The 23,843-nt window shown below is 34.3% G+C and overlaps 1 protein-coding gene and 1 long non-coding RNA gene across 16 annotated transcripts in view; one reads left to right on the top strand and one right to left on the bottom strand.

The window, feature by feature from the left end:
* LOC119871871 overlaps positions 1-23,843 on the top strand; it is a 47,456-nt gene that overhangs the window by 16,982 nt on the left and 6,631 nt on the right. Inside the window, exons 3-6 of one of the 2 annotated variants that reach the window (XR_005359624.1) lie at positions 8,607-8,753; positions 9,182-9,245; positions 10,157-10,224; positions 16,984-17,306. This is a non-coding gene — a long non-coding RNA (uncharacterized LOC119871871). The remainder of the gene's footprint in view (positions 1-8,606; positions 8,754-9,181; positions 9,246-10,156; positions 10,225-16,983; positions 17,307-23,843) is intronic. The other variant, XR_005359625.1, reaches the window with a different exon arrangement.
* C5H1orf141 (chromosome 5 C1orf141 homolog) overlaps positions 1-23,843 on the bottom strand; it is a 36,184-nt gene that overhangs the window by 9,552 nt on the left and 2,789 nt on the right. For 2 of the 14 annotated variants that reach the window (XM_038537164.1, XM_038537160.1), the window contains exons 2-7: positions 23,443-23,554; positions 20,269-20,360; positions 15,899-15,962; positions 14,930-15,087; positions 6,412-6,524; positions 1,956-2,023 (exon numbers count right to left, since the gene is read on the bottom strand). In XM_038537164.1, the coding sequence (XP_038393092.1) occupies positions 1,956-2,023; positions 6,412-6,524; positions 14,930-15,087; positions 15,899-15,962; positions 20,269-20,306 (441 nt within the window). In that variant the 5' untranslated portion in view covers positions 20,307-20,360; positions 23,443-23,554. Of the gene's footprint in view, positions 1-1,955; positions 2,024-6,411; positions 6,525-14,929; positions 15,088-15,898; positions 15,963-20,268; positions 20,361-23,008; positions 23,196-23,442; positions 23,555-23,843 lie in introns of those variants that run through there. The other 12 variants (XM_038537162.1, XM_038537163.1, XM_038537171.1 and 9 more) reach the window with 9 other exon arrangements.

Raw genomic sequence — 23,843 nt, 5'->3', positions numbered from 1 at the left:
TAGAATATTCAGGAAAAAATACAGAAGTGTACAGGACAGTCAAGTTCTCAATATGATGTAGACTGACAAGTGGCATTAGTTTTTGAGTAACTGATGGAGAATAAGATAAAAGAGTCTTTGTTTTTACATTTTACCCATTGAGAAGAATCGTAATCCTAGCACATTACTTTATTCTACAACGAATGATTATTTGCAATATCATAACAGCATAGATACTGTTTGTAGTTTTGACTTATAGAATTAAGCTATAGACAAAACATGACGGCTTAATCAGAGTTGCAAAATTGACCTCAAAACAATGTCAAAGATATACTTGACTTCAGGACAAAGCTGTGGAGGAGAGCGGGATTACAAAGGATAGGACAGCTAAAATCTTCATCTTATGTAAAGGGGAATCAGGAGTTAGTGACTGAAGTTAATATAAAAGAAAAATATTTAGATATTTTATTTATCAGTACAAAAGTGAACAATAGAGAAAGCAAAAAAGTAACTATCAAAGATCCAGAAGGAGGGGCACCTGGGTGGCTTGATCTGTTAGGCATCTACCTCCAGCTCAGGTCATGATCCCAGAGTCCTGGGATCAAGCCCCACATTAGGCTCCCTGCTCAGTGGGTAGTCTGCTTCTCCCTCTCCCTCTCCCTCTGTGCTCTCTCTCTTAAATAAATAAATAAATAAAATCTTAAAAAAAAACAAAGATTCAGAAGAAAATCAAGGGGAGAAGTGTAGAGTAGTATAAATAAGTTAATTCAAATATGTTTTACTGATTATTCAGTAGATAATATTTAAAGTAGATAAATAAAAAATAGTACTAGAAGCTCATTTTTTAAAATTATGGAGTTAATCATAAGAGGAATTACACCCCCCACACCTCACCCCTGGCAAAGTTAAACATGGTTACCTTTGAAAAGGGGAAATTAGAACAACAAACATGGGATGGAGGTGCTTTGTGTTCTTATTAGCTTTCCTGTATTATTTAATTTTTTAAAAGTCAAATTAATATTTCAATTTATTTTTTAAATTAAAATGTTGCATGTTTTCTAAAAGATGCTAATAAATTTATTATAATAATTATTATTTAAAGATTGTATTTATTTATTTGAGACAGAGAGAGAAAGCATAAGTGGGGAGGAGGGTCAGAGGGACAGGGAGAAGCAGACTTCCCACTGAGCAGGGAACTCCATACAGGGCTTCATCTCAGGACCTTGAGATCCTGACCTGAGCCAAAGGCAGATGCTTAACCCACTGAACCACCCAGGCACCCTGCTAATAAGCTTATTATTATGAGTAAACTTGTGATGTTACAATATATATATTGTATATATACTATATACAATATATATATACAATATATATATATATATCTTGAAAGATTTTTATTAAACATGAACCTAAATAAAACATGTTGTCAAACCACTATGTTGTACACCTAAAGCTAATGTAACATTGCATATTATAGTACAATACTTCAATTATACTTCAGTAAAAAAAAAAAAGAGTCAGTATTGTTGGTCCCAAACCTGTTTATGGTAATTATTACTGTAATTATATACTTTAAATAACCATAGCATGCTCAAAAAAAAATGGTCTTGGATACACATGAGAAGATTACAAATGGATACATATTTTCATATTTTAAATTAAAATGAAATATTTGTTATGCATGCATAGTTTTTTTATGATGTCCTGTTTTAACTGACTTTATGATAACTGTTCTTCCTTATCATATTCGATAAATAATTTCTGCTGTATGGACTGTCAGGCAAATAATATATTATTTTCTGCATTTTCTCTGTACATAAAGTTTTAGTAATATCAAAGATGAAATCACTTTAAAATTTTATGTTTTTGAATCCTAAAATACATTTGAATTTGGGATTTATAGAAGTATATGTAAAATTGTTAGTGTTAATCTGAATTTCTTCCAAGTAATTGTTAAGTGGACAAATTTAACCTACCTCAGCTGTGTCCTTAAGATAAAGAAAAGGTCTAAAAGATCTTGATTTCAGATTTTCTTTCACTGGCTCTAAAGAAACAAATCCAAACATAAATGATATTTCCATACTATTAGACTACTTCTAATTTTACTACCAATAAACTATTTTCTCTACTTCTAGCAAACTTTTTAGAAATGTAACTTGATAAACTTAGGTGCTTACATATTACCTTTACATTTTCAAAGCTAAATGTATCCTAATTTGCTTTTAAAATGAGTTTCTATTAATAGAATATAACTTTTAGTTATTTATTTCTGACTATTATCAAACTACGGGAGTCAGAACTGGGTTTTGCATTCTGCAAATATATATATTATTTGGTTCCAGATATTTACAGGTAGAGAGGAATTTTGCCTCAGGAGGAATCATACTTTTAGTCTCAGTCATGTCTGATTTAGATAATACTTAGATAAGATTCTGGGTTTTAACAATAACATAAGAGTCAGATGTCACTAAAATAATTGAAGTGTTCTAAGATCCTTTTATTGTCTAGAATGAGGGTAACACTAGATTTTAAAAGGTTACATATTGTAATTTCTAGAGTAATCATTTAAAGAATAGAAACAGAGTAACTTCCAAATTAATAAAGAGGAAAAGTGAAACTTAAAAAATTCAATCCTAAAGAAAACATGAGAAGATAGAAATATAAAATCAACTGAATAAATAAAAAACAAAATAAGATAGCAAAGTTAAATCTAAAGATATCAGTAATTAACTGTAAATAGACTAAGCTCTCCATTTTAAAGCAAAGATTACCACAGTAGATTTAAAAATTTAATAGTATGATATTTACAAGAGATAAATCTAGATTGCAGTGTTACAAGAAGGTAATAAAATGGTGGAAAAAGATATGGTAGCCAAAAGAAAGCTAGGGCAACTACAGTAATACTGGATAGTAAGACAATTGCTTTATAATGAAAAAGGGTTCAATTTACTAGAAACATGATAATTCTAAATTTTATGTAACTGATAACATCACCTAAACTATATTTAAAAATCCATAAAGCAAAATTTTACACTACAAGGAAAAATAGAAGCCTGAAATTTCTCATTGGTAGAATAAGCAAACAGAAAAATCAATAAGGATATAAAGAGTTAAAATATACAGTGAAAAAATTTGACCTAAAAGACATATACAGAACATTGTACTCAACTACTATAGGATATACAGTATTTTCAAGCACATCAGAGCATTTGCAACAATTTACTATATATTGAGTCATGTTAACTAATTACATAGGACTGAAATCATATGGAGTATATCCTCACACAACCCTGTCATTGTGCTAAAAAGTTATAGTCAAAAGATTTAGAAAAGTTTAATTAGAAAAGTTTCAAATGTTTTGAAAGAAGACATATGCTTCTAAATAACGAACGGGTCAGAGAAAAAAATCATAATGGAAAATAGAAAATATCCATGATATTCTTGGATAACAAAGTTGGAAGTCTTGCTCTATCAGATTCAAGAGTTATTTTAAGCTACATAAACTAATGTGGTATAGTATTAATGATAAATAGACAAATAAATAGAATAAAAGCCCCAGAGCAAAGAGCCCTGAGCATTAGGAAAAGAATAGCCTTTTAAATTACATAAATAACTGTATATTCACATGAAAAAAATTATATTTGACCCTTACCTCACTCAAAATTTAATTTTGGGTAGACTTTAGGCCTACATATAAAAAGAAGAATTAATATATTTTATAAGATAAATAGGAGAAAGTCTTCATGACCACAAAGTAGAGAAACATTTCTTTTTTTTTTTTTTTTTAAGATTTTATTTATTTATTCATGAGAGAGAGAGAGAGAGAGAGGCACAGGCAGAGGGAGAAGCAGGCTCCACGCAGGGAGCCTGACATGGGACTGGATCCCAGGTCTCCAGGATCAGGCCCTGGGCTGAAGGCGGCGCTAAACCGCTGAGCCACCCGGGCTGCCCAACATTTCTTAAATATGGTACAAAAAGTACTAATCAAATGGGGAAAGATTTGGTGTATTTGACTTTATTAAAGTCAAAGAACGTCTGTTTATCAAAAAGGCACCATAGAGTGAAAAACAAAAAAAAAAAAAAAAACAAAAAAAAACAGAGAAAAGGGAAGATATTCACAACACGTAAAACCAACAAAAAACTAGTAACCAGAATACATAAAGAAATCTATAACAAAAGGACAAAAACTGGAACACCTGGGTGGCTCAATGGTTGAGCGTCTGTCTTTGGCTCAGGCCTTGATCCCGGGGTGCTGGGATTGAGTCCTGTATCAGGCTCCTGATTCTCCCTCTGCTGATGTCTCTGCATCTCTCACGAATAAATAAATAAAATCTTAAAAAAAAAAAAAAAACGGAAAAGAAAAGGACAAACCTACTTTTAAAATGAGGTAAGGGGCATATGGGTGGCTCAGTCAGTTAAGCATCTGACTCCGGCTTAGGTCATGTTCTCAGGATCCTAGGATCAAGCCCTGGGTTAAGCCCTACTTCAGGCTCTGCACTCAGTGGGGTGTCTGCTTCTCTTTTTCCCTCTGCCCCCCGTCCTGCTCATGTGCACTCTCTCTCTGAAATAAATAAACAGAATCTTTAAAAATAAAATGAGTTAAAGCTCAGGTGATTTCCAAAAGTGTAAATTTAATTGATCAACAGTCTTACAAAAAAGTTCTCAAACTTATTGGTAATCATGGAAATGTAAATTAAAACATAATGATATACTATTATGTATACTAATATAAAAATTGAGCAATTTTGAATGTTAACAAGAAAGCAGAACAAAAAAAGCTCTCACAAATCTGATAGGAGTACAAATTGGTACAAATACTTTGGAAAGTTTGCCAGTATTTATGATAGTTGAAGATAAGTATATTTGGCAATATAAATCCTAGATATACACTCTCAAGAAAATTTTACAGCAGGATGCATAAACAAGAATGTTTATTCATCATTGTAACGGTCGACAAACTAAAACCCAAAAATTTCATCAGTAGAATAGATAAATTGTGATATACATTTGATCCTGGAACAACATAGGTTGAACTACCTGAGTCCACTTACACATGGATTTTTTTGATACAGTATAGTACTCTTATGATTTTCTTTTTTTTTTTTTTAAGATTTCATTTATTTATTCATGAAAGACACAGAGAGAGGGGGGCAGAGACAGGCAGAGAGATAAGCAGGCTCTGTGTAGGGAGCCCAACATGGGGCTCAATCCTGGGACTCCAGGATCATGCCCTGGGCCAAAGGCAGATGCTTAACCGTTGAGCCACCCAGGCATCCCATGATTTTCTTAATAACGTGTTTTCTTTAGCTTATTTTATTATAAGAATATGGCATATAATACATATAAAATATGTGTTTATGTTATTGGAAAGTCTTCTGGTCAACAGTAAGTTATTGTTAAGTTTTGGGGGAATCAAAAGTTACATGTTGATTTTTGACTGTGCAGTGGATTCAGTCCCCCTAACCCCCATGTTGTTCAAGGGTCAACTGTACACTATTTAATGATGGAGAAGATAAATTAAGAGGAGAGACTGAAGAGTAATAGAGTAGGAAAACAAGAGATAGGAGTTCCAAAATAAAAAAAAAAAGGAGTTCCAAAATCCCAAAGAAGAGATTAAGAAGGAAGGAGTGATCAACCAATATATTTATATTGAGAAGTGGAAGAAAATGAAAACAGAAATATTATTTGTACTTAGCAGTGGAGATCATTGATACTCTTGATCAGAGTAGCTTCAGTAGATGGTGGAGACAGAAATCAGGCTGGAGTTGTCTGAGGTTTGAACAAATGTTGAGGAAATAGAGACATTGTACGTAAACAAATCCTTTGAGAATTTAGATGATGAAGTGTTTCAGAGAAATGAATCAATATGGGGCAATGTGGAGTCAAGGAGCCTCAATCAAAGGGGCAGTGAGAATGATTCAATTGCGTGGTTCTTTGATAATCACAGAGAAAGAAAAACAAAGGCAACACAAAACTCTAAAATTCTCTGAACGTTTGCAGGGCTAGTTCCTAACTTACAGATTCCTTAAATTTTGAAGAAAGTAAATTCCTTTACTTTACAATTTCTGTAAAGTAAGTTTTTATTAAGCAAGAGGCCCATAGTTAACTGATTTCTTTTTTTAACAGTGACAAGAAAACTCAGTGTTGACATGAAGGAAACTCAGATATTTTCTTTCTAGAAAAATAAACATAAAAATGTATTCTTAATTTGTGACTTCTAGATATTGTCCATTCTGATATTTAACATATCTTAGGAAATTCTTCTGTATAGCTTACTGAAATCTTTCACACTGCAGTTATAAGCCATATACTTTCAAGCAAACTCTTTCAACAGAGACATCAAATCATGGAGAACTTTTAAGAAACACATTAATAATAAAGTATATAATAAAAGCACTCATTAATAAAGAAGCATGTTACACAGAGCATTACCTATTGACTTGCTTTCTTGAGTTCTTATATTTGTTGGTACAAAGTGTGGTCCTAAATTTAACTTTCCAAAATCACTCTTTCTAGGTTCAGGCTCATTTTTGAAGCAGATATATCTAGAAAAAATAAAATTAATCTAAATTAAAAGAATCAGAAAAATCTATGGAACTAATCTAAAAAATTAATTTGGAGAAATGTGGTTAAGTCCCAGTTATATAGATCAGATGCTATTGAAGTTAATAATATTATAATACAAAATGTGGAAGAAGGGGACTGAGCCAGAGCTGAGAATATTAGTGATAATCACTTGAAGTAGAGACAGATAGGAAGCTGCTGTTGTCATAGGATTGAGGGCACTCTAGAACCCATGGTGAACCAAAGAGCATGGACTTCAGAGTTGGACCTCACTTGCATAGTTCACAAGCTGATTAACCCTTTAAAAATATTCTGGAAATACATTAAATGAGATATTGGGGACATTGTCAGATCTGAGTTAAAGTCATGGGACACAGTTAACAATCATTTCAGATACCAAAATAGTAGACTAGATAGGATCACAGCATTTATTTATTGTAAAGGAAAAATTTCCCCTAAATCCTTTAACTGACAATATAATGAAGTTAATACTATTATATAATTCATGTAATACTATTCGTCTAATACCATTCTGACCACTAAATGCTGGAAAAACCCATGACTCAGTCTTCCAAACTCAGACACTCACCTTCAGTTGATATCCCATCTCACATCTTTACATATTATCTATAGGCTGATGTCCCCAGATTTATAATTATTATTTATAAGCCCTCAAACTCTTCCCTGAGCTCCTGATTTATATATCCAACTGCTACATGACTTCTGCAGTTAGCAGAACTAAACACATTCAAAACCACATCCTTGCTTTTGCTTCCTTCCCAATCTATTCCTCTTTGAGGCTTCCCCAGCTCCATTCAACCAGAAGTGTAGGCCAAAAACTTGACAATATCTTTGATTTCTTTTTCTCTCATTCCCCATTCCCAACTGTCACCAAACCTCACTAGATCTTTCTTAGAAACGCATCCCAATCTAACTATTTCTTTCCGTGTTACTTCTACTCTAGTCCAAGACACCTTCATCTCCCATCTGAGCTACTTCCATGTGTCTCTCACCTTCTGTTGGCTTTCTCTGCTATCACTCATCCTCTATAGTCTATTCCTAGTGCAACCATGGTGGCACCCTTAAAATATAAATGTGATTGCCATCTCCCTCCAATTATTTCCTACTAGACTCAAAGTTCAAAATTCTCACTCCAAGACAGAAACTGTTTCCCCATTTTTCATGTTTCTAAGTAGAGGAACTTCCATTAAATGCCCTTCCAGGCCTCTCTCTGTGCACTAACCCCCCCCCCCCCGCCCCGCCCTGCCCTGCCCTGGAAGCAAAGTGCTGTTTGGTTTAAGGAAAGCAACTTAAGCTCACATTTCAGGACCATAGTACTTGCTCATCCCTCTGCCTGTAATACTCTTCCTCTAGCTATTGCCAAGGGTTACTCCCTTAAGTTATAAGAGTATTTTGTTAAGAGTACTCAAATTTCCATCTCTTCAGAAAGGTCTTTTCTGTCCACTTCTCTATCTAAAATAGTAATCCCTATCAATCTTAATTCCATTAATTTACTCTATTTTTCTTCACAGCATCTATCACTAGTGGATTTATATTATATATTCATTTGTTCATTTAGTTTAATATCTGTCTCCTCACCTTATCCTAAAAGATAAATTGAGGGCAGAGTTTGTTTTGTTCACTGTTGCATACTCAGCACCTAGAACAGTGACTGGTGTACAGTACATGTGTAATAAATGTGTTGAGTGCACAAATTGTTCTGGTAAATTTTATTAAACTTTCTTATAATCTTATAATTCCAATGAAATTTTAGTTTATTCTCTTTGGGTTTTTCAGTAAACAATTATTTAATCTTCATAAAATAATTTATCTGTTCTTTTCAAAACATTTATATTTTTGTCTTATATTCTAATTTAATATCATTGGCAAGTGCTTCTAGAAGAGTATAGGATACTAGTGAGAATGGGCATCCTTCTGCTTCTTATTTAAAAGGGAATGTGTCAAGTGTTCCACCCCAAGCATGATGTTGGCTATACACTCTCATTAAGAAGATATTTTTTTAAGCCTTATCTTACTAAGGCATTTTTCAAATACATTTGCAGAATATATAGAGTTGTTTGGATATGGATATCCTTATGGTGAACCAAAGAGCATGGACTTCAGAGTTGGACCTTACTTGCATCTTGACTCTATGTGAACTTCTGCAGAATATTGGTTTCCTCTGAATCTCAGTCCTTCACAGGCCAAATGTGGGTAATAACTATCTTACAGGTTAGTGTAAGAATTATGTAAAATGAAGTCTAGAAAGTGCTTAGCAAGTGTTCGTGATATAGTAAGAGGTCAGTGAGTAGTACTTTTTACTATTCCCGAAATTTACTCCACTTAGTCATAGTAGAGTAATGTTTATTTAATATAGTGTTAGATTCTACTTTGTTAATATAGTAAGTTATTGAAAGGCACTTATCCTATTGTTTTAGAATGGGTGACCAGATGATTTTTTATCTAAGGCTGAGTAAAAGGAACAAAAAATAGCCTGTATTCTACAAAACCCACCAATATTTGGGGCCATTCTCCTCTTCTCCCAGGGAGCAGAAAACTGTAGTGGGGTAGGGGGTGCATATCAGAATTATCTCATTGGCCTCATAGAGTTGGCTGTGGCTTTCCCCTCTCTTTTCAGTGTCAGAGTGAGCAGAGATGCTTAGGGTTTCCCAAGGAATCACAAAGACTGACTCCTTCAAAAGGTAGAGGCTGACATCTCATTTCTCAGCTGCACATCTGTTAGTACACTTATGGATTTGCCTATGTCTATCTATATAAAAACAAATTTGCAGAGTGGAGTGAGGAGGAGAAATCACAGCACACTGTATCCCATTGTGTGGCATGGCAAGGATGCTTGAGTTTCTGAGGGGGAAATGGACATTGAGGTTGTAACTGGACTTGGGCCATTTTGTTGGTACCTCACATAGATTGCTGACTGGCAGGCTAGTGATCCTTAACAAAAGAAGTTGTGACATATACGAGAGAGTGTAAGAGTTGAGGATGAAAACAAAAAGTAAGAGCTGAGGATGAATTTGAAAAGGTGTGGCTGAAGGAAGCTCTCTTTGGTTAGGAAACTGGTCTGTCTGAGCCACTGTCACCTGTGCCTCATTAAAGAGCTAGGCTCTTTTTTGTCTTCTTGCAACCAGATGATTGTAAGGACTGTAAGGATTACAATTTCTGGAGGGCAAGCTCTATGTCTAATATAAAAATTCTGTGGCTCTTCTTCCCTTGGGACAAACACCACCTCCCATGCCACCACCAAGTGCCTAACACAGTGCTTACTATATAAGCACATAGGAAAAGCTTTTTTTTCAATTAAGATATATTTGACATATAACATTGTATTTGTTTTATGTATACAACATAATTATTTGATATATGTATATATTGTAAAATGAACACCACAGTAAGTCTAGTTAATATCCATCATGATACAGAGTTAAAAACTTTTCTTTCTTATGGTGAGAACTTTTAAGTTCTACTCCTTTAGCAATTTTCAAATATGCAATATAGTATTGTTGACTATAGTCACCATGCTGTACATTATATCCTCAGTAATTATTTATCTTGTAAACTGGAAGTTTCTTTTGACCATCTTCACCCATTTCACCAGGAAGGCTTTTTTTGACTAGAATAGGCTGGAGGATGACAACTGAGAAAGAAGATGGTAGCAGTAGATAGGTAAGTAAGAAACATTGTCTTTTCCTTCTCCCTCCTCTCTTGCTCCCATAGAGGGCTGGGGGTGATGTTGGGAGGCATGGTTCTGTTTATACGGCATGGTTATTAAATGTTTAATAACCTTTTCTCCAAGTGTAGTTCCAACATAAATGTTGATTGATAGTTTTATTTACTTTAAAGAATAACATGAAAATGAAAAAGTAAAGACATATTGGAACTTCACTCATTCATCAAAGACATAAGCTACTTTTTTCTGAGCCAGATAATTTTTGAATATTAGAATATATCCTCAATTTTGTGTGCTATTCAGAGTATAATGGCTATAGGCAAGACAAACTTTGAAGTTTAGTCTTCATCAACATTTTCTTCCTCACTTTCTTAAATCTAGACAAATAAAAAGTCAAGCCCCCATTTGTAATTTTTGTTAATATTTGTGGCATAAATACACACATAATTGATTTCAAGCTACTGATGGGACATTGCTGAATGTGGAATTGGAAAGAAATATGTAGTAATGTGATATTATACAGTAGTTCCACCATATGGATATAATAAATGAAAATGATTTAAAACACAGATAATAGTAAAATGTAGTAAAAGAATTAGAAAGGGATGTGTTTGAGTATGTCTTTGTTTTTATTATGTCACTGAAATTTTAGTTTACTTCGTTTAACTTTTAATAACTTAGTCATTTCACAAAATTCCTGAAAATTCAATAGTCAGCTTTAACAAATTGGTAGGAGCTGGTTCTAGTACACCGATTTTCCCATGCAAGAAGCAGAAAAGATTAGAAGAAGAAAGAAGGGGAGGTGTGCTAGCTCAGCTCCTGTGATGTCAATAGACTGGCTAGACAGGGTAGAGAAAGCTTCAAGTAGCATGTGGATCAAAATACCAAATTGGACAGACTTTTGTTAATTTTATTATTATTATTTTTTGGATAGACTTTTAATAACCAAAAGTGATCAGAGTAAAATTGGAAAAATATAAAATTGTTTTATGTTACATGTTCCTGATTTGAAAATAGACAAATGAACCAATTAAGCTACTATTTTATATTTTAAGCTTTAAAAAAATCTATATTTGTGAGATTCAGCAATGGTTTTATGTCCTTGTGCTCAGACTTGAGAATCAAAGACATGTTTTGAAACTATTTCACCTTTGTCTATGCTGAGAAACCACTTAAATAGTTCTTTGAAACTTTGAAGAAACTAACCTCTGACACAGCTTAAAGGTGGTACTTTTGTAAAAGATAGTTGACTACTTTCTCAAAATTTTCTTTATTTTAATTATATTTAATTTTAATTTGGATAAAATATTTTTTCCAGGTAAATCCCTCAGAAAGAATACATAGGCATATTACCTTCTAAAGTTTTTCTTACCCCCAAATTTGTCTATCTTTTGTTCTCATAAATAAACGATGATTCAAAAAATAAAAAATAAAAATCAATAAATGATGATTCATCCAGATACAGGATTCCTGGATTACTTTTCTGTTCAAAACTTGAAGGTGGTTATTTTCTAGATGTAGATGAGACATATGAAATTCATTTGATTTCCTTTCCTTTGTAATTAACCAATTTTTTTCTGCCTTTGGAATTAAATAATCAAATAATTTTACTTTAAGTCACACTTGGTAACCCTTTTGATTGGAAAATTCAAGTATGTCTTTTTAAAAAGAGAATTTTTTCCTAATATTTCTTTATTTCCTTATTATGTAGTGTATGTTTATGGGTCAAATATCATGAAACCCTAGTATGTATTAAGTATATATTTATGTATTAAGTACTTATTTATTAAGTATATATTTACAGGCCAAATATTCTGAAACCCTACTATGTATCTCTTTTCAATCTGATTTCCATTTCATTTTTTTTGTATTTTCTCAAGATTATGCCTCTACCTGACCTTCTAAAAATTTTTTTTTTAATTTTATTTATTTATGATAGTCACAGAGAGAGAGAGAGGGGCAGAGACACAGGCAGAGGGAGAAGCAGGCTCCATGCACCGGGAGCCTGACGTGGGACTCGATCCCGGGTCTCCAGGATCGCGCCCTGGGCCAAAGGCAGGCGCCAAACCGCTGCGCCACCCAGGGATCCCACTACCTGACCTTCTAGATTATCAATCCAATTTTCATTTGTATTCTATTTTTGTTTTCCTATTCAATTTTTTATTTAAAAACATATATTTATTTATTATTTCAGATTTATTTATTTGAGAGATGATTTTTTAAAGGGATTACTATTTTTGCTAAAATGAGTATGACTCTTCTGTAAAAGGTCCAATTATGAAAAATTGCAGAGAAGAGTAGGTTTGGTGTTTACGGAGAAATCTTAGAGATGACATACAGATTAATCAAGAGATATTTTTAATATTTTATCAATTCCCTTTTACCCAAGAAAAATGCAAAAATCCTGAACTAATAGTAACATGGAAAACATGTCTCTGGGAGTAACTGAGAAAGAAGCCCTAAGAATTTGAATGGTTCTCAATTTTAGCTTTATGTAAGAATCATCTGGGGAATCTTAAGAATAGTCAAGCCTGGGCTGCATTCCAAACTAATTAAAGTAAAATCCAATTATTTTAAAGCTCCCCAGGCAATACTAGTATGTAGGTGTGTTAAAAACTACTACTCTGAGTGGCACCTGGGTGGCTCAGCCTCTGCTTTCAGCTCAGATGATTGCCATTAAGCTTTAGATGTCTGTGGAGTCCTGGGATCTGTCCTGCATCAGGCTCCCCTGCATGGAGTCTGCTTCTCCCTCTGCGTGTATCTCTGCCTCTCTGTCTGTGTCTCTCACATGAGTAAATAAATAAAATCTTAAAACAAACAAACAAACAAACAAACAAACAAACCCAAACACCTACTACTCTGAAAGCAAAGCTCAGCTACAAATAAACCTGGGCAGATTTCACCAATTAGGTGCTCACAGCACCAGACTGAGAGTTGATATGATATTCAGCAAACCAAGGAAAAAGCCAGAATGAACAGATATTGTTGTTGGGCAGCAAGATTAGAGTAGCACATAAGCTAGAGCAGAGACACAAAGGATGGTCCTGGGACCAGAAGTACCAGCATTACCTGGAGACTTACTAGATGTGCAAATTATCAGGCCTGCCTCAGCCAGACCTACTGAATCAAAAACTCTGCAAGTGCAGCCCAGAAATCAGTGTTTTAAGGAGCTCTCCATGTTTGAGACCCATTGGGCTAAAGCAGTGCATCTCTATCACTAGTGTTCACAGGAATCACCTAAGGGATCTTGCTAATTGCAGCTTCTGTCTGAGAGGGGGGTCAGACATTCTGCATTTCCAACAAGATGTTGGATAGAAGACCACACTGGATAGAAGACCACACTTTGAATAGGAAAGGGGCTAGAGGTAAAAAATGAAAGAAGCCTGCAGTAGCCAGAAAGTCACTGGTTCAGGTCAGATAGGTTTTGACATAAAGCTTAGGCTAAGGTGAAAGATGTGTTAATTAGAGCTGACATGTTGGCTGGGTGTAGGAATGAAGTTTGCGAGCTACTGGTGGAGATCAGTAGCCTAAATTATAATTACCATAATTTATGAGACCAGGAACTGCATCTCAAGATATGGAAGAACTGAAACTATCCAATATAACCAATGTAACCAGGATATCATTGTTGACACAAGGACAGAAACTTTCTGCCTCATGCTGTTATTTAAGCAAATCATTTTGTAACAGCTAAAGAGGACTCATTGCAAGAATGGGTTGCTTCCTGAAAGAAGAATGTCCCCCTCCTGAATATTCCACAGACATCTAAAGCTTAATATATCCAAATAAAACTCAGCTCTTCTTACTCTAATCCTCTTATCCACCTCAATCTGCTTCGCATCCTATGTTCTCTAAGTACAAAATGTCATAATGTACCTAGTCACCAAGCCCCAAAGCCACAAGTCATTCTACATTAAGAATGGGGTGATGGTGTTAAAGAGCACAGGCTCTGAAATGGCACTGCTGGAGTTTAAATCCTGTTTGGGCCACTTATCTGTGTGACCTTGGGCAAGATATTTAACCTCACCAAGATGAACTTTCATCTGTAAAACTGCACTGAACACACTGAATGGTTACGCAGAATAAGTGGGGGTAAGAACAGTGTCCACTTTAGCACCAATGTATGACTGAAATTCTACTGATTCTACATCTTATTATTTCTTTTGTCTGGGCTCTCATCTCCATTTCTGATGCTTGGAAAAATCATATGGCATTACGTACACAAATACCAGTGAAAAACCAAGTAGGACATATTCAGGCTACCCCTTGTAAGTACTCAGAGAAACTGACTTACTTGGTTTTCTAGGTGGACTTCTTTTGTCAGTCTATTGATCTAAAGTTTGAAATAAATCTTGACATTAATTTGGGGCAATGTAATAGCATTCAAGAAAAGTCTTTCTTTAAAAATTGAGAATTGTAATTAGCATCTAATTATACTTTTATATTATATATTATAAATTATACTTTTATATATTATAAATTATAAAATATTATATATTTTACTATAATAGTAAAATACTATAATAAATATTTTACAAAATATGAATAATCAGAATGCTGATTAAATATATTGCAACTCAGAAGCACTATGAAACATACCTGTGTTTGACCAAGCTTACATTAAATACAGACTACATAATCTAAGACAAATCTACAGCAATGCTTTAAAAACTCCAAATGGAAAGTAGTTAGGATGGTTACCTTTTTGTTTTTTTAATACTATATGACTTGTCTTCTGTGATCCTGGGTACTTTCTTAGATGTGGATGGAACAATATCCTCTTTAAATTCCAACTGAAAGTCAAATGTCAGGGGTGTAACCAAAGTCTTTTTTTTTCCTTGACTCTGAAGCCTGTTTTTCTGTGGTAAAACCAAAGTACAACATTGTGAAAAAATGAGCACTATTCATATCGGGAAAATCCTGTGTGGAAAGGAAGAAAATTAGTCTCATTTTATGCACTCACAGAGAATCTATGTGCCAGTCAATAATGGAGAAATATTACAGATTGAAAACTAGGGGCCTTGTGTACCAACATTTTTTATGCCGTTGCTGTCTGACCTGAGCTGCTCTTTTCCCATCCATGAAATGAGGGGACTTTGAACTAGATGACTATGAAGTTCCCTCCTAATTCTAAAATTTAGAATTTAAGAATGACCTATAAATTAGGCAAAGACAATACTGATACATAGAGTTATTGGAAGGAGAGCAAGATGGTCTCCAACCTGCTACTCTTGCTGTTTCCACAAATGTGGTAAATCACTCCAACATTTGTCTAGCTGCATGAGCCAGAAATAGAGTTAAGAAAGCAATCAAAAGACTTTGTTCAAATATTTATATAGATGGACTGAAGAGGGAAAAGTGGTATAGCTAAAGAGTTAGCTAAGGAGCCAAAAATCTTTTCAAAAAAAAATCTGTCAGCACTGCACAGAGGAATAAAGTGATGAAAAATTTGAAAGCAAGTCAAAGGATAGGAACTTCTGCTTCTGCCAGTGAAAGATTAAGCACTTACAGGAATTGCCCTCCTGCTGTAAACAACTAGAAAATCAGACAAAACATATGAAAACTACTGTAATTAGGCATTAGAAAACAGGAATGGGGTGGAAAGGAACCATAATCCCCAAGAAAATGGAAACAAATGAGGTAAATCCCACAATAGCTCAGCTTACTTACTGGAGGCAGTTTCCACATGGAGACACAGGGAGGGAGAACTCCCATCAAGCCTTGTGGCCTTAACCTTGTTGAGTTTAAGAGACAGAAATTGCACCAACAATTACATTCTTGGGCATTCACCCCAGAGAAATGAAAACTTACATTCATACAAAAACCTGTATACCAATATGCAAAGCAGCTGCATATTTGCAGCTTTTTTTTTAAATTGGGGTTCAATTTACAACTTTTTTACAAGCAGCTTTATTTTTTAAAGCAAAATATTGAAAACAACCCCAGTGTCTGTCAATGGGTGAGTGGTTGAAACTCTGTACATCCATATAATGGCATACTACTCAGCAATAAAATTTATGTATTATTTATAATAATAAAGCTATTGATTCATGTAGAAACTTAGATGTGCCTCAAGGGCATTATGCTTAGTGAAAAGTCAATCTCAAAATTTCACATACTGAATGATTTCATTTATATAATATTCTCAAAACTACTGTTATAAAGATGGAGAACAGATTAGCCATTGCCAAGGACAGATGGGGAATGGTGTGGGGGTATAGATACAGATACGGAGAAGTAACCTGAGGAAGTTCTTTTTTGGTGATGGAGATATGCTGACCTTGATTTTGGTAGTGATCACACAAATCTACTATGGGATGAAACCAATAAAACTCTACACACAGATGAATACAGGTTAAAAATGGTGAAAACTAAATACACTCTGTAGACCGGTTAACAGTAATATACCAATGTTAACATAGGTTGGGATTCAAACTAATTTTGATATTGTACACTACCCATATAAGATGTCAGCACTGGAGGCACCTGAAAAGGAATTGGGACTCTCTGTAGTACTTCTGCAACTTCCTATGAATTGATAATTATTTCAAAATAAAAATTTTTAAAAATAAAGAGACAATTACCAAAGTGATTTATATATTGTTATCTTTTGGTAATCAAAAAAGCAAATAGAGACAATTCACCTTCATAAATATACGTATATGCTCATATGTGTACCTGCATATTTATGTATGAGTATATGTAAAGATAAATAAATTTATACACACATATACAATATTTGTATATCTTTGTAGGAGCATGAAATAAGATGTGGATGGATAAACCCAAACTGCTAAATGTTGTTTGCTTCAAGAGGAAACAGCTGAAGAGGCCAAAGACAATTTTCCTTTATTTAATTTTCTTTAAGTATAATTTTTATACATATCTGTATGTTATTTCCAAAAGCATGTTTTAATTATTATAATTTAAAAATAAGAAAAGTTTTAAATTTTGATTATATATCCTTTCAAAAGAATTTCCAGAGAACACTTGATCAGTAACACATAAAGTTGGCATAGTAACACAAAATGAGAAAATGTATGGAAACGCTTTGCACAAAGGAAGCTCTTAGTAAAAGGTAAGAATTATTATGACTAATAATAACTTAAAATTCATATAAAAGGAAATTTCAGGAGAAATTAAACAGATTTATCTCAAACTATATTTCCTAAAGTACGTTTCATTTCATTTTAAACAAAAAATTAAAAAGGAATGAACTTTCAGGTGCGTAAGTCCAATATGGTCGCTTCAGTATGTTACTCCTGGTTTGCAATTTCAAAATTTGGGTAACAATAATTAATTTATTGTTTTTCCCAATATTGCTCAACTTTATTTTCTGAATAAAAGAAAACGATTATGAAAAACACTGAAAATCAAGTTATTATTCAAGCATCAACATTTTCATTTTCAGGTTCACAAATATGTTCAATCACTTCAGAGCTCCTCTCTGCTATTTTCCATGATCTCTCAGACTCTAAGCTCTTTATGCCTGATTAACTCACATTGTTATATTATTTTGCAAGTCTTTGTGTAACCAAATTAAAGTGCTCATATGTGCTAAGAATCTTATTTTTGAAAACTACATTCTTTTTTAAAAAGACTTATTTATTTGAGAGAGAGAGAGAGAGAGAGAGAGAGAGAGAATGCAAGCAGGAGGAGGGGGAGAAGCAGAGGGAGAAGGGAAAAAGATTCCTCACCAAGCAGGAAGCCCAGCTGTGGGGCTAGATCCCCCCACCCCGGGGTCATGACCTGAGCTGAAACCAAGAGTTGGACACTCAACCAGCTGAGCCACCCAGGTGCCCCCAAAACTATATTCTTCATTAATATTTTATATTGAATTTTATGAAACTCTCACCTTTTTTACTTAAATTTTTATGACCTTTATTTTTAATTTGCTAACTATACCAACTTTTTTCCTTTTAATAAACCAATTAAATAACTTTTTATGTTTATCATATTAGTGACAACTATAGGAGTCACATTTACTATTTGACTGCGTATTTTTTTTTATCTTAATCACCTTAGATATATTATAACCTAATATAATTTGACCTCTATCCAAGGGCCAAAATATGGAAAGAGCCCAAAGACCCATCAACTGATGAATGGATAAAGATGTGAGGGACGCCTGGGCTGCTCAGAGGTTAAGCGTCTGCCCTTTTTTTGCCTTTTTTTTAAAAGTGTGCACACAGGGGGAGGGGCAAAAGGAGAGGGAGAGAGACAATCTGAAGCAGATTCCATGCTCAGTGCAGAATCAGGTACTTAACCGGCTGAACCACCCAAGCCCCCCAAGAAACTGTATACTTTTTTTAAAATTTTTTTTTATTTATTTATGATAGTCACAGAGAGAGAGAGAGAGAGAGAGAGAGAGGCAGAGACACAGGCAGAAGGAGAAGCAGGCTCCATGCACCGGGAGCCCGATGTGGGATTCGATCCTGGGTCTCCAGGATCGCGCCCTGGGCCAAAGGCAGGAGCCAAACCGCTGCGCCAGCCAGGGATCCCAAACTGTATACTTTTAAAATAAAACATTCATTAAGCTCTTTTATTCGATATTTATCTATAATAGGTTCATGATCTCATTTAGTAATTTCTTATTGAATTTAACTCCATTTCAATTAGAGACTCCATTTCAATTTAGTGTATATTTTACCAAATGTTTTTTATCAAAGAGAAAATGTTTTTCATTTTATTAATAGTTAATAATTGTATGATATTGGGAAAATCATGTAATTTTTTGAGTTTTATCATTTCTAAAACTGAAGATAATACCTTTCCCATAGATACTAATTAAAGATTACAGATTAATAAAAGATGAAGGATGAAATGAGATATGTCATTAGAAGTTTCTAGTATAGCATCTGGCACATAGTAAGCTTCCCATAAATATTAACTGAGATACTGGTAGTATTCTAAGAATTTTATATGATTCATGCTTTATAAATTTTATTGATTATAAATTGGTGAGTAGGTAACATTTCTGAAATCAATTCCCCTTTATTTAAGAAGCTAATGTCACCTTTGTGCAAACCTATGAGCTGAAGGCATTATAATAATCTTAGGCAAAACTCCACAATCAATTAGATTCTAGTTACCAATTCCCTACCTGAATGTACATGGATTTAAAATATGATAGAACTGGCATGCCTGGGTGGCTCAGGGGTTGAGCATCTGCCTTTGGCTCAGGGCATGATCCCAGAGTTCCGGGATCAAGTCCCACAGTGGGCTTCCTGAAAGGAGCCTGCTTCTCCCTCTGCCTGTGTCTCTGCCTTTCTCTCTCTCTCCTCTCTCTCTCTCTCTCTCTCTCTGTCTCTGCCTCTGTGTGTGTGTGTCTCATGAATGAATAAATAAAATCTTTAAAAAGAAAAAAAGATGTGATACACACACACACACACACACACACAAAGGAATATTACCCAGCCATCAAAAAGAATGAGATCTTACCATTTGCAATGATGCAAATGGAGCTAGAGTGTATATTATGCTAAGCAAAATAAGTCAGAGAAAAACAAATATGATTTCACTCATATGTGGAATTTAAGAAACAAAACAGATGAGCATAAGGGGAGGGAAGGAAAAATAAAATAAGAAAAACAGAGAGGGAGGCAAACCATAAGAGAATCTTAACTATAGGGAACAAACTAAGGGTTGCTGAAGGGGAGGTGGAGGTGGATGGGGTAAGTGGGTGATGGGCACTAATGAGGGCACTTGTTGTAATGAGTACTGGGTGTTATATGCAACCGATGAATCACTGAACCATATTGTGAAACTAATAATACACTATATGTTAACTAACTTGAATTTAAATAAGATCTTGAAGGAAAAAAATATGGCAGCTATCCAAAAGTTACCTTGTATATCTAATTAATTCTTAGTGTACACTTACATAGATAATTTTTGAACTAATATAATTATTTACTTTTTTCAAATTAGCTTATATCTCCATATTACTGTGTCATTAACTAAAAAGTAAAGATAATCATTCACATTTGAAATGATAACAGTTTAATGATTAAATTTAATTCAAGCTTTCATTTACAAACCTTTGTTCTTCTGGCCAAGAGTATCTTTTCCTGCTCATCCAGAATATCTAACTTCTCTAAGATTTTTTCTGTCATTTTCAGTCAGTAAATTCCTATTTAAAAAGCAAAAAAGAAAAAAAAAAGTAAAAAGATCTCCAAAATAATTAAATTTTAAACATAAAATTGATTATTTAGGTATAAGTTAAGAGACCCACATTTTTATTACTATTTGGGGTACAAAATAGAACTGTATAGATCATGGAATAAATCACGGGATTATAGAGAATCCAAGTTGTTTTTAGACAGAAGTTCACATGATCAGAACTCCCAGATATGTGTGGACCTTAGGAATGTTTAAATGCATGATAAAGGGGGAGTTGAACCAGATGTGACTCAGACTTGAAGCAAGGGCACTGGCTTGATTTATATCTATTTTCTTTTTGTTGTGATATAATTTTAATGAAAGTAAGTGTGAAGAGTTTACATTTGCATAGTTAATTGCATTCAAGATAAATTGGTCAATGATCCAAGACTCTTAATACAGCACTTAGAATGTGATCAGTCACACAGAAGGAGCAGTTGCCAAGCTGGTTGAGTCCTATTGTCATAATAATCCATATTCTCTAGCCAATTAATATTGCTGAAAATTACATCTGGGGTCAGGCAGTCCATATTAGGCTTGAGGTCCTGAATGTTATACATCAGGACACAAAGTACCTTTTCAATGCACCACAAATAGCTAGGAGCAGAGTAGAGGCAAAAATCAGAATGTTAACCCAAAGCTCCCTCCATATTTTTGCTTAGTGATTTGAATGGGCTTTGGTGGCATTTAGATGTAAACATTGTATGGTTCACAGAAAGTACTGAATTCATCAATATTTCTAAGTAACACTAATGTCAACGCTAAGGTTCTTTTTCGAGCTCAAAAATGTCTATGCTATTTCTCCCATATTATATAATTCGATCATTATCTCACAAAGGCAATAATACATGCAAAGACAAGGGTCAAGGACTCTATGCCAAAAGCTCATTATATTTAGCACTTGGTTTCTTTTAGCAGTCTTTTCTACTCTTGGACTCTTCTGGGCCATTGACCTGTAGGCAGAATGTTTCTTGTTACAAACCATATACCCTGACGTTGCAGATTGGAGAGGGGATATGTAGGCAAGGGTGTTAGCACAATTATGAGTATCTCAGACTTTCTGGGTCTCCTATTGAAGAGTACGGGACAGATTTTAGAAGAGAATCTAGATTATCTGGGCACTACGTGTTGTCTTTTCCAATCCAGGAACCATTCCTCTCGTATATCCTAAAAACAACTAAAGGAATTTTAGTTTCTGTGTTTTCCTTAAGCATAATATGAGTTCAAGGGGGGTGGAGAAGGCTTCCATATTTTCACCAAAATTTCTTTTATTGGGAACAAAAGTTTCTATTTCTCAATAAGGGATAGAAAAGCAAATAACTGTAAGAACCAGCTTGTTGAAGTGAGTGGGTTTGCCATTTTGAAGAAGGGATAAGTTATACAAGGGACTACTGGGGTACATGGCTTACTTGTGAGAGGGACCAGAAAGCAGGTCTTTTTAAAGAGTAAGATTCCTACACCTCTCACTTGTCACACATCTTCAACATCACATCAGACATTTTAGGATTCACCATATCATCACATTTTACACACACACACAGCGGCAATTTAGAGGAATTACATTTTTTATTTAAAATTATTTTGATAAAGTAAATTACTTAGCCTATGATATGATTTCTAGCAAATCACTGTGCATATCATGAGATTTTTTTAAGTGAGAAAACCGAAGCAACAAATTATTTTTATGTGTCAATGACAGTTTTATGAATACTAAATTTGACTGTTAATGAAATTGACTGAATGTTATTAATTTTAGTTTTGTAGATTCATTTACATATTTTGAAGCTTCTACTTTTTTCAGTTTGCAAATGTTTTCATAGGTCTTTGGCAGTGCGCCAGTGGTTTCTAATGGATAAATGGCCCTGGGACAAAGTAGAGGTCAGGAAACATTACAGACTACCTTGCTTGCTTTTATCATTATATCAAGTGTACCAAAGGCTTAGCTGTATCTCTTCAAATAAACACTGAGAGCAAAGAAACATCAGACACGTCTAATACAATGGTATATCTCAACTGCTATGCATAAACTAAAAACTAATCCTTTAATGCAAAATACTGTATTATGTGTTCCTCAATATAAATGTGTTTCAGCCTTTTTTGATTCAATCTTTTCATTGTAATGTCCACTTTAAACCAGAACATTGGTTTCATACTTCTACTTCATATTTCTATTTCTTTTTTTTTTTTTTTTTATTTTTATTGGTGTTCAATTTACTAACATACAGAATAACACCCAGTGCCCGTCACCCATTCACTCCCACCCCCCGCCCTCCTCCCAGAGTTAGCAGTCTTTACGTTCTGTCTCCCTTTCTGATATTTCCCACACATTTCTTCTCCCTTCCCTTATTTTCCCTTTCACTATTATTTATATTCCCCAAATGAATGAGAACATATAATGTTTGTCCTTCTCCGACTGACTTACTTCACTCAGCATAATACCCTCCAGCATATTTCTATTTCTATGAGCACATATTCTACTTCATTATTCTACTTCTGTGAGCATATATTATCATCTGATGATAAACACTTAATTGTCTATTTCTTCATTTGGCTACTTAACCGTATACATGAGAGATATTGCTCTAAGCATTCCATCAAATCTACTGAGGAAGTTGGTACCTGTTAGATATTATCTTCCTGAGCAAGGCAGACAGGCTCTCCTCTATCACTAAGAAAACAGACCATCAGGCTCCTGGGTGGCTCAGTTGTTAAATGATGGATTCTTGGTTTGGGCTCAGGTCATGATCTCAGGGTCAGGAGATAGAGCCCTACATGGGCTTCACACTCAGCACAGTTTCTTCTTGAGATTCTCTCCCTCTGCTCCTCCCCTGCCCCTGCTCATGCACACTCTCTTGCTCTTTCTAAAATAATAAAATAAATAAAATCTTAAAAAAAAAAACAAGCAGAACCATCAAGAACTTCTTCAACTTTTATCTCTCATGCCAAAGTCTTACTTGCATCCATTCTCATCTCACCTGTATTTTAATTTTAATGGAAGTATTGCCTCTCCGATCTAAAGCTAATCCCTCCCACTGTACTCTAGACTCTATTACCTCGGTCTTCCTAAAAGAATTACTCCCATTAATTGTCCTCTCTCTCCGGTATCTGTCAATCTCTTTTCTTCACCAATTTCTTCTACTTAGCATGCTCATGCCTCTTCTAGTTCTAAAAAAGAAAAAAAAATTCTTCCCTTAAACCTAGTAGCTGTTATTCTCTTCTGTTATTAAGAAATTTGATTGACAAGTTTCTTAAAATATTCATCTTTACTTAGGGTTTCTAATTTCTTACATTTCTTTCCTTCTCTTTTTAAAGATTTATTCATTTATTTATTCATGAGAGACAGAGAGAGAGAGAGAGAGAGAGAGAGAGAGAGGCAGAGACACAGGCAGAGGGAGAAGCAGGCTCCATGCAGGAAGCCCGATGCAGGACTCGATCCCGGAACTCTGGGATCATG

The sequence above is a fragment of the Canis lupus genome, chromosome 5 (genome assembly GCF_011100685.1).
Source record: "Canis lupus familiaris isolate Mischka breed German Shepherd chromosome 5, alternate assembly UU_Cfam_GSD_1.0, whole genome shotgun sequence".
Lineage (NCBI taxonomy): Eukaryota > Metazoa > Chordata > Mammalia > Carnivora > Canidae > Canis > Canis lupus.
This window is presented reverse-complemented; position numbering and strand designations above follow the sequence as displayed.